This window comes from Lepisosteus platostomus, chromosome 4, assembly GCF_059453375.1.
Source record: "Lepisosteus platostomus isolate fLepPlt1 chromosome 4, fLepPlt1.hap1, whole genome shotgun sequence".
NCBI lineage: Eukaryota > Metazoa > Chordata > Actinopteri > Semionotiformes > Lepisosteidae > Lepisosteus > Lepisosteus platostomus.
In genome coordinates, this window is record NC_142614.1 from 59,733,193 (window position 1) to 59,747,401 (window position 14,209).

The 14,209-nt window shown below is 37.3% G+C and overlaps 1 protein-coding gene across 8 annotated transcripts in view; it reads right to left on the reverse strand.

The window, feature by feature from the left end:
• Positions 1-14,209, reverse strand: part of trpm3 (transient receptor potential cation channel, subfamily M, member 3) — a 224,582-nt gene that overhangs the window by 16,236 nt on the left and 194,137 nt on the right. For 5 of the 8 annotated variants that reach the window (XM_088630091.1, XM_088630089.1, XM_088630093.1 and 2 more), the window contains exons 10-17: positions 11,996-12,096; positions 11,365-11,499; positions 10,288-10,338; positions 6,648-6,683; positions 6,383-6,523; positions 5,553-5,582; positions 3,456-3,748; positions 2,238-2,466 (exon numbers count right to left, since the gene is read on the reverse strand). In XM_088630091.1, the coding sequence (XP_088486217.1) occupies positions 2,238-2,466; positions 3,456-3,748; positions 5,553-5,582; positions 6,383-6,523; positions 6,648-6,683; positions 10,288-10,338; positions 11,365-11,499; positions 11,996-12,096 (1,016 nt within the window). The remainder of the gene's footprint in view (positions 1-2,237; positions 2,467-3,455; positions 3,749-5,552; positions 5,583-6,382; positions 6,524-6,647; positions 6,684-10,287; positions 10,339-11,364; positions 11,500-11,995; positions 12,097-14,209) is intronic. The other 3 variants (XM_088630092.1, XM_088630090.1, XM_088630096.1) reach the window with 1 other exon arrangement.

Genomic DNA, 14,209 nt, shown 5'->3' on the forward strand with positions numbered 1-14,209 from the left:
TCACAGGAATAACATCTGAATGTCTAAAGCTCTTCCTCCCATTTTGATTACATGCTGGTTACAATTGCCTCTCAAATATAACTTGTCTTTCTACAGTTTTCAGATTAATGTTTAGTATAAACTGACTTTATGATTTGCTCCAAAATATGCTGCATTTAACAGATTTTAACCACGTTTGACTTACAATATATTAATGACTTTGAGAAATGGTGCACAACCTCATCTTTTAAGAATAGTACATCTTTCAAACTGCTGGTATTTCTATAGAGGATGGAAAAGTGCACTCATAAAGACCAGACAGATTTTTCTTTAATTACTGCAGACACTCTACTCTTGTGTCTTCTAATTCCTACTCTCGGAAGTAATGGGAAGGGAATTGATACAATCTCATTCATACTTGCACTGGAACCTGTAGAAGTTAATCAAGCAAAAACCGTTAAAAGCTGATTAGTCAAGACAATCATGAGTGTAAAACTGTGACAGCTACTGAGATCTAAAGAGCTGAGGGTGGTGGATTGCCTAAGTGCACAATTTTTCTTCTGCCAAGAACTTGTCTTTGCTTTGTGGTGTATAATGAAGGTATACTTTAGTCTGGATTTTTTTCTTTATCCTTCACACAATATAGAGTACACAATGTACTCTCTGATTCCTGCACATTTGTAGAACACTGTTAAGTGACAGGCTGGATTTTTCAAAGAACGGTAAAAGTATGTAAGACAGGACTGTTCCCCAAAGGAAGAGAATAAAAGTTTTTTTCTATCATTCTGTACGACATTTTTACAAGACCACACAATGAAGAAACTATCCATGGGGTTGATGATGCTAAGACACCTCCAATAATCAGGGAGGAATTTCACTTCTTTTCATAACAGATCATTTCTGAAACAGGACATGGCAATTCTTTGTCTATGTAAGACCTGTACGAACCAAATCAGTTTTCACATTCAAATTCAAATCTTCAGAATATCTTCCTTCTTAAAAACGAACAACAGAGGGAGCATGTAAACAGAAATTTGGGAGGTGGTCACATTTCTAATCTTGCATACTGTACGTTTACTCTCCGATATACAGTATACAGTAATTATCTTGCATTCTGCACATCTTTTCTACCTCCCCTCCCTCCACCCCATCTTCACTGCACCTGTTCCCTGATTCATTCCTCATGTGACTTACGCCACATTGTAATATACTGTCCCTATAAATTCTGTTGTCTTGTTGCATTCATTACTATTCGACCAAACTACTGAAATACGCTATGTGAGTATACATGTTGTTCTGGTTAAGACAACTGATAAATATTAATTAGTGTAGAATTCATGCTGACAGACTTAAAATGTCTCCAGTGGATCTCCATTTCATATGAGAAATTTGTCGTAAGCTCTATACATATTTAATTGAAAGTTAGCCAGTGTAATCAAGTAATTTATCATATCAAGATGCAGCTTGACCTTCCTAAGGAATAATATAAACCCCATCTAAATAGTACTCCTGTGCATAACAACAGTCTTGCTCTGAAATGTATATTTACTCATGTTGACAGGGGGGATGTAAATGACATGTGGAGGTAGAAATGAAGCTATCGATTGTTTATGTCATGAAATGACTGGGAGGTGAAATAAGGATAAAACAGAAATCTAACTAGGAAGGTTTCAGCTGGGTTTTGAAAGACATATAAACAAATAATTATGTTACATACTGTATCTGTATATCTTAACACTTTGAAAAGATAAATTAAAAAATGTGAAATAATGAAAAACTCATGACAAAAATATGACACATGGTGTGTTGGATTCACAGTGCAAAATGTTGCATTACTCACCCCCTTGAAGAAAACAATTTAAAATGTATGATAATTCTGGAGTATAATAAGGGGAAGAGTTTTTGCTAAAATTAGAATTTTAAATTCCTGGAAGACTGTATTATAAGTGTATCATATAGATTAGAAACTGAGCCCCCTGGATATACTGTGGAAAGATTAGAAGGTAAGAAGAAAATTCAAGACTAAGATACATACAAAATGTAGGAAATTAAAAAAAAAATTGACAACCTTATTTGAATTTGAGTTTATTCAGTTAATAAGGTCTGGTTGATGGGCTTGACTACTATTTATTTGCTAGCAAGGTACATCTTCTTCAGACGAACATGTGGCAGGTTGAACCATGAAAATGTCCGATGTTACTAGAAAGACGTTATTTTTAGGCTTTGACTCTGAGTGTGTGGTGGTTAGCGTTCCTGACCTTCAGCCCAGAGTTCTTCCTCATGCGCAGCCTGCCCATCCACATGTCCGTCAGCAGCATCTGGCTACAGGTGTGTGCAATGAAGTCCCTGTGTTTGGCTGCCACAGCCAGCTGGAGGCAGGTGGCATTGCTCCAGTTCTTCAGCTCATAGGTGAGCAACTTCATGGCCATCTGCTCATCCTGCTTGTAGGATTGGTCTAATAGCTCCACTGCCAGCTGACCAAACTCCCTGCACAACATATGTCACCCATATCAGAAGTAATTTCTCTTCAGCAATACTAATTACACACACATACAGGCTTTAAGTGATGGGGGTTACATATATATATATTTTAAATTATATGTTAATTTATTTACATTTTAGTGGTGAACTGCAACGCTATTTTTATATTTAGAAAGATTAGAAAGGATAGCTCACCACCACATTCTGCGATTGACAACAAACTTCTGGTGAGGTGAAGGGGCCCTATTACATTGTAAACAAACAGACCTTTGAATACCTTTCTTTTAACCCAATAGAAATATTACTCTTGACTTTGAGATGATTTTGCTGACACATTGGAACATTGCTGCGGTGAAATGTTTGTTGCACAACCTGTTTTGTACATTACAGTGACTAGTGAGCAGGAAGGGGCACTTCACGTCACAGTTTGTGCGAAGGCGAGAGCAAGGGTTTGCGACAACATGGTGACTTACAGTACTTTCGCAAAGTTCATGACTTTGTGCTCGATCCAGAAGTTTTTAAATTTTGTGATATCATTCAATTTATTTTGTTACAAAGGTTTTATTAACCGGTCTGAAAAATGGGGACTGATATCTCCCTTTAAGGTAAAATTGTAGAAATGTTTTAACTGAACTCAACTGCATTTCAGTGAAATCCAGAAATACCATGACTGCTTAAGGATCCTGGGAGGGCACAACACTTAGAGAAAACAGACTATCCACCAGTTACTGTTTACAGACAGTTCATTCTTCTCACAATCAGTGTTTAACCAATGGTCACATTTTTACTATTATTTCACATCTCACATTTTTAGATTTGTTTTTCAGTTTTTATGATTGTGCAATGTCAGTTGTCAGACACATTGTCAAAGCTATAGGTTAGTAGCATTAAATCAAATTTTGATATACTGTTGTGCCTATAGCACAATGGCATTGCATCAAAAATGATTGATATTAAGCTACTGGTGGTAGCATTAAGTCCACCAGGAAACCAACCTGGAATTGTGGTTTAACTCCTGTGAGATGTCATCAACCATGTCGTTTTCGGAGGCCTCGTGAGCCATGGCTTTGCAGAGCTTGCAGGCCACCAGGGCCTTGGCCATCGCCTCTTCTCCGTGCTGCCAGAAAAACAGAGCCATCTTCTGCCGCTTCATCAGCACCGCCCACACCATGAGCTCATGGAAGGGGAAGGGGAAATGATTGATTTCCGGGTCATCAAGATCGATGTCCACCTCCTCCTCCCTCTTCCTAGTGGTCTTCTGTCTTCCTCGCCTCATAGGCAAGTCATCCTGAAGGCGAAAAAACAAGACCCTCCATTTATGTCAGCTCCTCTGCGTGGTGCGTAATCCAGTTTTCCAGGCAGGTTCCCAAAAGACAAGAAAGGCTAATTTAGCACCGGACAAAAAAATACACACAATTTGCTTTGCAGACAGAATTTCAGCTTTTATGTTTTATGCTTTATTTGGTGTCCAAGAATTAGTGGATCTAAATACTAGTATATGTAAAACATTCCATATTACATTTTGATTTTCCAAAACCTGGACATCTGAATTAAAGTTTGAGAAGTCCACAAAAAACAACAGACTTACGATATATTGTCGAAAGAGGACAATTGAGCCATAAATGTGTTGTTACTCTGCTTGGCTGTATTTTTGTGGAGGGGGTTTACTCATGTGGGTGAAAGGCACTTTATTCATGCCATGTATTCACGTCACAGTTCACTGGTTGAAGTATGGTCAGGCGTCAGTTTCTGCCTTCTTAAATACCAGATATTGATAAAGTATGAGAAACCCACCAGCTTGACTGGTGGATACAAACTAACAAACAGTAGTGTATATAAACGACACCTTTTAATACAAAACTTTCTAACCATATTTTGTCAGGGTTGCAGGGGAGCGAGCTTATCTTGGCAAATAACAGGCGCAAGGCAGGGTACACCCTGGACAGGATGATAATCCATCACAGGGGTAGTTACGCAGATGCAAACACACTCACAGCTGCAATAGGGTTAATTTTTCCAAGATGTTTTTGGACTGCTTGGGGAAAGAGGAGAACATAGAAACTCCACCCAGCTAACACTTCAGGTCTGAAATTCAACTATGTGTGCCAGTACTGCAAAACAGCAATGCTAACCACTCGCTGCCCTCATACCAAATTACTATACTATTATTAATATCATGTAGACAAACTGATGTTACATAATCCATCAGCTTTTTGTACTCCGTGTGGGTTTGCCATGAACTACTGCAAGAGTTCTAATTTCTAGAAGACATTTCTGAAAAAAGTGTCTGTTTAGAAAATTATTTTATTTTGATTGTGATATTCTGAATGTAATGATTTTGTGGACGGACTTTGCTAAGGTAGAACCAAAGTATTGGATTTCTACTATACGTAGGTCCCTTGTTTTCATTTAAAAAGCTTTACATCAAGCTGAACAGTTAATAATGCTTATTATGTGTATAATAAGGATGTGACTACTCCTTCTTTAGTAAACGTTTATTGGTGATCTTGTGCTAGTCGTCATCTACATATAATATTAAAAGAATTTCCAGATTTTTCAGCAGGAGGTTGCGATCTTGAGCAAGAATAGCACTAATCAACGAGTTGCACACAATTCATGCAGCATACGAAAAGCATAACATTTTCAAAAGATCTGTAGCCCCCCCCCCACCACCACCACCACTGAACTAGCCAAAATGGAAATTCTGCAGGTCAAACAATCCAGTGTCCTTTTTCAGGGGTAACATGCCCATGTCTTGTTCAATTTCTTTGCATCTCCAGGTCTGACACAGCGATAATTAAACTGCATTCCATTACTGAAAACCGTGCAGGGAATCCAATGAAACTGAAATGCTGTGTGGAGGGAACTGCCACAGCTACTAATGTATTCATGAATTGAAGTTCAATTTAAATTTCAGTGTAAAAAGGCATGGATCCTCATAATATGCATGATGGTACAGCATAAGCTGTTGAAAACTGAGCTATGTGGCTGCCAAAGCATTACATTGACAGACTAATGTGTAACAGAGCAGAATATACTTTACAAAGCATTATTTTCCATTGCCATTAAGTCTTCAGCTCCAGTCAACATACCTCCATTCCCAGTAACTTCAGAGCCTTTGGCTGTAAGAAATAAGAGACAGAGTTCAGACCTCAAAATTGCAGGTTTATAATGATATGAAAACAGTGAATGCTGAGGCTACATGCTGTACATGCAAACTTGAATGATTCAAACTGCGAATCTCTGGTTTCAATGGTTACAAGGTACTTATAAATACTATATAAATATATATTTCATTTATTATAATTGATAAAAAGTTACCAATAACTCAATTATGACTGTCAAATTAGTCCTCATATTAATGAAAAGGAAAAAATAAGCAACAAAAAACCCCCTCATAATCACAATGTCAGCTTCAAGCCATCCAAGTCTTCTAACTTATTGAACTTATCTAGCCTTTATTTGCAGAACTCCTCTTCTCAGTACATTTTTGGGAAAATCATGAAGTCAAATGGAGTTTTATTCAAATTTTTAGAGGAGGTCAAAACCCTGTCTCACCCACTTACCTGCTTATTCCCACGTATAAATATTTCTCGTTATTCACTTACTTGCTTGTGTGAGTTTTGATTTTCATTCCCTCCCTCCATCCCTTTTTCACCTGTGCAGCACCTCTCCAGATTATCTCCCAGTAAACCTACTGGAAGGGTCGGTTCTGACAGTCCCACCTTTCCAGATGGGTTGTCGTTCTCCTCAGCTGAGTCACCCCAATAATATTCAAATATTATCGCACCTCTTTTCTAAAGTAATAACAGTGTGACCGAACGACCGAATTTGTTTTCCTGGGATTCCAGGATGTCCAACAATTTGTCAGAACTCCCTCCCCCTACTATTACACTCATGAAAAAAAAAACAAGGCACTCACTCTCTTGGGGCCAAAGAGATTGTGGTAAAGAGTTCGAAATCTTTTCCTTGTGTAATTGCAGCGATATGCTCCTCCCATTAAATATTCAATGACAAGCCCGATGTCGATCAGACTGATCCTGTAGTCTGGAGGAAGGTTCCCCTAAACAGCGACAAGCAGTTCAGTTCAAGCTGGATTCGCGAAACCACCTTCTTATCTTTAACTTGATAGAGAACGTCACAAAAAAGAACTTTGGTAAAAAGAAATATGTTATTAGCTGATTCACCTTGAAATAGATCCAACCGAACCCTGGATATTCTTGCTTGGAAAGAACACATAGGGTAAGTAAGAAACAGTAGCACAAAAAATTGACATTTTTCACAGTAAAACCCTGCAAAGATCATTCTCAGTAGAGTCACCCTCATGGAATCTGTTAACAGCTCCATTGACATTTGACACTGACTGACAATAGAAATTTACAGTCCACTCGTTTCTTCATTTTAAGATCTGTGCAGGGTTTTAGTGTTATAATTAAACTGAAACTTAACTTAATGTAAACAGAAATACGTGAAGATGACTTTGGAGCTATGACATCTAAAATAATGAAATGCCTCAGAAAAGAAGCCAGAATACTTTAGACACTTGGGTTGGTATTTATTCCCCTACCATAGCACACCAATCACAAATGGCATCAGAATTGTGAATTAACGGTGGCCTCAGCTGTAACACTTACATAGTGGAGAAGACAAAAAGGTCTTGAAAGGCGCTTGACATTTTTAAAATTATTTTGAAAAGAGGCAAACCAAACCAAACTGAAGAAGACAGTATAATGAATTCACCCCAAGTCTTATAAAGCTTTCAAGCTACAAGCAAGAAGAACAAGTAATAGGTTTATTCCATGCTGAAAAAAAAAAGAAAGAGAACACAACGTTTCGGCCGTGGAGCCTTCTTCAGGTGTGAGCAGACCTGAAGAAGGCTCCACGGCCGAAACGTTGTGTTCTCTTTGTTCTTTTTTTCAGCATGGAATAAACCTATTACTTGTTCCTTTGCAGCCTACGCATGCTGACGCAGCTACCCACCTGAACTACTACCGCCTACAACCAAGAAGTATCATTCCTACTGTTAATAAACTTGATTACAAATAACTTTGTTCAGTGTTTAGTTACATTAGTTACATCATTTTTGCTCCCCCTTAAAGAGTAGCACTGTACAACCAACAGATTAGACTAACAATATTGTAAAACAACAATTGTTCACTTAGAAAACTGCAGAAGAAATGCTTACCACACAAAAAGACTCTAGTTCTCAGTTCAGTGCAAAGTCAATCTTAAATTCTTTTGAATATGCATTACAGTGTCTCTACATTTTTTCTAAGTCTACTAATTAAATTGAAGCAAGATTGAAATAAAGTGGATTTTTGAATGTGCAGTAATTAAGCACCGCAAAGAAAGCTCCATAGAGTAATGGTATAGACTGCCTTATGCATTGGCATTGCCTGGTAAAGGTTTACCAGGTTTACCTTACCTGGTAAAGGTTTTTCAAACCAATAGATAGATAAGATAATAAATTCAAATTCAAACCTTAAATAGGTTGCTAGACTACTTTAAATGTGATTTTACACTAACTGAGCAACTTTTTGAGACATTAATTTCAAGCTTGCTTCAATTTAATCAATTGACTAAGAAACAATTTAGAGACACGGTAATGCATATTCAAAAGAATTTAAGATAGATAATAAACATCCAGTCATAATGAAAACCAACTCAGAATTAGTACACACAGTTTTTTGCTAACTGCACCTTACATCCACTTTCAGCTGTGAACGTGGAATGTTTGTTGGGGTCTTTGGTGCTATTCTTCTTTCTTGAATGATGCTTCAGTTTGACGCAGTAACTGTATTTTTACCTTGGTAGGCAAATTCAAATTTTGAAATTCTCTTGAAGCTGGGATGTAATGCAGGTGTACCACATACAGTATAATACATTTTATTTTATAGATAAAATGCAGCTTATCTCAGATGTTGCTCAGTTAGTGCAAAAACACTTTTAAAGTAGTCTAGCAACCTATTTAAGATTTGAATTTGCTGTCAGTCAATACAGGTGGCCTCTTAAGGAATATTTAACATTTTGTGGGAAGTATTGAAAAGGCAGTCATACGAGCAGGGACTTCATAAAGCGTTCGTAATCTTTGTGGGATGTAATTTTGACCAGTCATTCTGAAATATGATTAAGTATTTCTGTCCACTAACATTCATTGAGTGGCGGCCGGATTCAACTGTTTTTCAGTACAAGAAAAACGTCTGATAATAGTAAAGTATTTATGGTATATTAAAATATACCAAAGTTGGCCTGGCCACTAAAATATCAGATTGTTGGCAACTATTAGATAATTAAAACCTCATGCATCAGTACTTTTGTATGCTTAAAAAACATCAGAAAGATGGTGTCTTAAAGAAGTCTGGATTATTGCAAGTCGTTTTTTGTATGTATGTATGCAGTTTTACAGGGAAACACAGTAACAGTAGTTTTTTTAAGGACAGAGGCAGCAACTCATACTTGTGCATACAGCCTGAAGCAAGCCACCATTTACAGCAAAGACTTCTGCAGCGATGTACGATGATGAAGACAGAGGAAACGGCAATATTGCAATGTCCCGGCAGTGTAAATGGATCACGTGACAGACGGTGCCACAGAAGGTGACAGAAGCTGGGCAAGGCGCGCGACAGGTCAGACAAAAGCAACCGAGCAATGATCGTAAATGTCTCTGTTGCGAATAATTATAATATAATAATCATAATAATAACGAAATTCAGCAAAAACAAAGACATTTTTCAAGATTTTGTGTAAATGTGTATATAAATACGCAGACGACATCATGACACCGTCAAAGAAGAGTAAAATCAAACACATTATGCATATCTTGCCAAACAAAGTCCATTAGTGGCACATTATGCTCACAGCTTCTGTTGCATAATGCCGTTTTTTCTAAATCCTGTGTAAAAAAAGAAACTCTCGTCTTACACATTCCTTTTAAAAAAATATAATATCGTTAGAAAGGTACAAACCAATGAAAAGCATTTTTTATATTACTGGACATATATCTAGTTCTTCTACTTATATAGATAGAAAAATGCAAGCCATGTATATTGATGTGCAAAGTGAAGAAATAGAAGATTGTTCAGTTAATCATAAAGTAAGAATTGTCAGTTCAGCTGAAGTAAGATACAGGGTATAATCTAACCAGGAATACAGACTAATAAACCTAAAATTAATGCTATATTTTTATACCTTCTTAGTGACTTAAGGATTTCATTAATTTATTTTGATGATTCTCCATCTGGATAAAAACTCATGCACTGAAAAGCAGCCGTCTGTGGGGAAATGAGCAGAACTGACTGTTTCTCAAACCTCAATGCAGAAGCAGCCCAAATGGAAACAGTGTGTGTAACGCCTTATTCTAAAAGTCATAAAAAGGTTAAATATTTACATGAAATGTAAACAAAAAAACACAATTGATTCTTCTTCAACAAAAAGCAAGTGCTGTACTGAAACTGTGTATCACTGAACTGGCTTAAATGACTATCAGGATCAGAAGTCTTCAAACACTAGTAGATATTGGATATTCAGTGTCCACTGACTTTTACATGTTAAAGACTGACAATTAATGAGTTTGTGTATTATATGTATCATATATACTGCATTGAAACCTTATTTATGACACTCAGAATAAAGCATTACTTACTTCATCAGACTTGAAGAAATAATGGTCAGGCAGACCAGAACTCCAGACATTTCTACATTTTTGAAAGAGGAGGCTCACTATCAGCCAGAAGCAATAGGCAGCAAATAAACTATGATACTGTGCATGGAAGCACCATGAATGACACTGTGAGCACTCCAAGCACACGAGGATGTGATAAATCCTACCTTTTTGACGTCTCTGACTAGATGGTATAAAGTGTTTGATGGACCATGTCTCTAAAAAAACAAAGCGAAAGAAAGAACAATATCACCATTCAGGACGCTGACTAGTTGGAATCATGGTATACATGGCTATGCTATTGACTAAACCAAAAAAATGCACGCCTTCTTCAGATACAAAGGGTTGTACAGATATATACAGTTTGTAAGACTAATCTTTAATTCCCCAGATAATACCCAAGTGTACGTGATTGCTTTACACTTTTATCAGAGCGGTTATTCATTTTCCATCTGTCCATTCATCTTCTCACCACTTTATCCAGTACGGGGTCTCAGGGGAGCCAGAGCCTATCCCAGCAAGCACCACACGCAAGGCAGGGTACACCCTGGCCAGTGACGCCAGGGCTCACACTCACACCACGGCCAGTTTTCCCAGAAGCCAATTAACCTTACCTGTACGTCTTTGGACTGTGGGACAGAACCAGAGCACCCGGGGGAAACCCACACAAACAAACACAGGGAGAACCTACAAACTGCCCGCAGATAGCACCCCAGGTCCAGAATTGAACAAAGGGCCGTGAGTGTGAGTTAACAAAGGGCAGTGCTGTGAGGCAGGAATTAAAAAACCACCAAGCCACCGTTCCGGCCCCAGCTGCAGTCCCATGGAATTCAATTGCACTGGAGAACAGATCTAATTTGTATCAAAAGTGCTTAAGAATATAGGGTGTAATAACAGACAATGAGCGTGAGAAGCAGGTTACAGTAACTATTTAGAAAATGGTCTTGGGTAGCATAGACAAAGCTTTCTACTGCTGAGATCCACATTTATGCTAATGGAAATGGTATTTCCGCATGTTTTTTTCTTCAGATTCAAGCTCTAAGGCTGGATAATAGTGGCAGCAAGCCATTACAGCAGCATTTGCTCAGTATGCTAATTTTATTCCTGTGGTTCGGTAGATTTCCTCTGGGGGTTTGCTCAGAGGCAGAAGCTGCCGACGCTGGTCTTTCAAATGGACTTAATGATGTGGAGCGGATTACTGCAATACCATGAATAACATAAGTGATTTCAGTTCAGTGGTCTACCGTGTTGTACAGTTCCTCAAGCCTGGAGATGGTGAGGAAGCGATGCATGCTGACCCCATTCTCTATCAGCAGCTTCACAAAATCCACTCTGTCTAACACCAGGGCATCAAGCATGGACTGCTCTAAGGATCCCACCTGTGAACCAACACAGCTGGTTACGTTTTCCATCTTCTTTACATTTACTTTCTTCACATTTTCAAAATTACAAAAGCATTTATAACACTTGCATATTAATACTGTTTCAAGATAAGAATGAAATATATTTATAGAATTATAATACGAATAAGTAAGCAATAAGTAATATTTTCTTAAATCTGAGAATATTATTTTTTGGTGCCATCCATTATTTTGTCTGTTAATACATGCTTGTCAATCAGTAGTGTACAGCTTTGGGAAGGATTCATCCCTAATATTCAAAAGCATTTTTTGAAACCAGGGAAACTAACGTAATTTAATCCTTCTGGCAATACTGAAGGATTCTAAAGCATCTCTAAATGTTTTTTGGAATTATGAAGGCAGGAGGCCAATCATGTTTCAAATTCTTTAACCAAGGACTTGATCTGAAAATCTAAAAGAAGCTGTCAATTCCGAAAATCACAGTGCTTTTCGGAATTGTATTACAGTGTATTACCGGCCACTGTTGTCCATAAATAAAGATCTGACTGCGGGCTATGTCCACTCTGTTCCAGGCCAAGGCTAAGCTCAGCTGGTCTGGGGCAGAGGCATTTGCTCCTGCAGAACGACAGAAAAAGAAGGAGGAATTCAGGAAATGATTTATGGAAGAAAACAGGAAAATTATTTTTTTAATAATTTTTCTGGTGACTATTTGGAATTAAGCGAAGCTGAATTTTTCAAAGTAACCCCTCCTGACAAATTGAAACGGGTATAAAATTAATATTGTCTTCAATATTTTTGTATTATCTTTTTCTCCTAACACAGGTCATGAATTAACTAGATCCCTTAACTTAAAATCTTTAAAAATAAAGATAATGTGCAATTCATTTTTTCACAAGTTTGGACAAACACAGAACGCTGTTGAATCATTTCAGCCTTCAACTGTTGTTCATAAGTGGCTCTGGAGAACATTTTTTCATTTTCCATTCAGTTTTTCACAGTTCTGCTTGTACAGCGTGCATCCTGTCAGAGAGAATTGGGCCATTTAAGATGTGCAAAAGAGACCATACAGTGTGAACGTAACTAAACACTGTACACTGACTGGGAAAAAAAATTAAGTGTATTTTAGCAGAACACCATTATTTAGCGAGACAATAATAAATGGGAAAGAGAGACACGTTGCACTTTCTGAAAAAACTAACAGAAGTGATGAAAAACAAAGAAGCTGAATGGAAAAGAAACAAGGAAGAGAAAAGACAAAATGATTTAAAGGGCTACACTAAATGTCAAAGGCTACAAAAAAGAATGTAATGTGGGAAAAATGGAAGAATCAGAGCACACAGAACAACATGTTGCAGAGCATGAAAGAGGTGAAGCAATACAATTGAATATAGATGCAAATTTGTATTTCAGTTCTTCAGCCAGACCCTAACTCAGCAGCTCTGTCAAATTCTTGACATTCTAACATGTTGAGAAAATGAAAATAATGGGAGAGCGTACTTAATATTTCAATGTTTGGCACTAATTCACCTGGCTGAGGGAATGACAGCCCTAGCCGTTAGGTGTTATATTAAAAAATCAGGAAACAATATAAGATCTTGAACGCTGCCTTCCATTTTTAAAATCAAGATCCCATTCTGTTTCAGATTGACCAAGATGTCAGTATCAATCTTTATTTTAATAAATCTAATTGTGGAAAAAATATAATTAATACAAAGATTAAGTATCCGCTTCTCTTCCTAAAAACAACATGAAAACATAATTATTGGTGAGTTTCATATTAAAGTACAGCCACTACTTATTTTCAATGCAATACTACAGCTAATCCTGCTCATGTGTGATCTTCAAGATATGTTCTATGTGTGTGCAAATATGAAATAGAATGAATATCTCTTAAATAGAGATTTTGCAAAGTAAACGAGAGCTACCTGAGCTATATGTTATGTTCAGTTTAGAGGACACATCCTAGCCTGTTACCCTACAGCTAAAAGAAACCACATGATTTTTGAAGACACTCGTCTCTGGAGGCCCTGTGTGCATTAGACCCAAAGCAGCTGTCAGGGTTGTTCTCTACAGTTAAAAAATGGAAGAGAAAATTGGAGAAGAGGTTTCTTATGCTCCAGTTTACTTAATCCTCAAAGGTAATGTGTATACTCAAATTCACAAAAATAAAAAAGGTTGTTTTAAAAAAGTTTTGAAGAAAAAGTAAAATGAGGATAATATGAACAGCGAAATCATTAATTATACAAAATATTTTTCCTTTGCTAATACAGTACATTGTTCTCTTACTCTATCTCCTGCGTGTCTTTAACATGTTTGGTTATACACCTTATGCAGTATGCAGATTTATTTATACAACTTGATTATTCACTAACATTGGTCATGTAATTTCAGCATCTCCATATTGAATGTATGCTAAACAGAATGTGATAGATTATATATTTTAACCACAGTAAAAGGTCTTCTCGTTTAAGCACAAGTGTTGCTTTGCGTAGATAGCTGGTTAATGCTCTACAAGACATCAGATGCTGCTACTATTTCATGACTCTTGCTAGTTGCTATATAGACTGATTTATAACAGCAGCTGGGCACTGAGGTGGGACAGGGATTTTTGCTCAGGTCTGCTCTCTGGGACCTGCTCCTCTCTATAATTCCAGTGCAGATACAGTGACTTTTATGTCAGTTGAGACAGAGAGAGTGTTTCAAATCTCAAGCCCCATTCCTGTAAGTC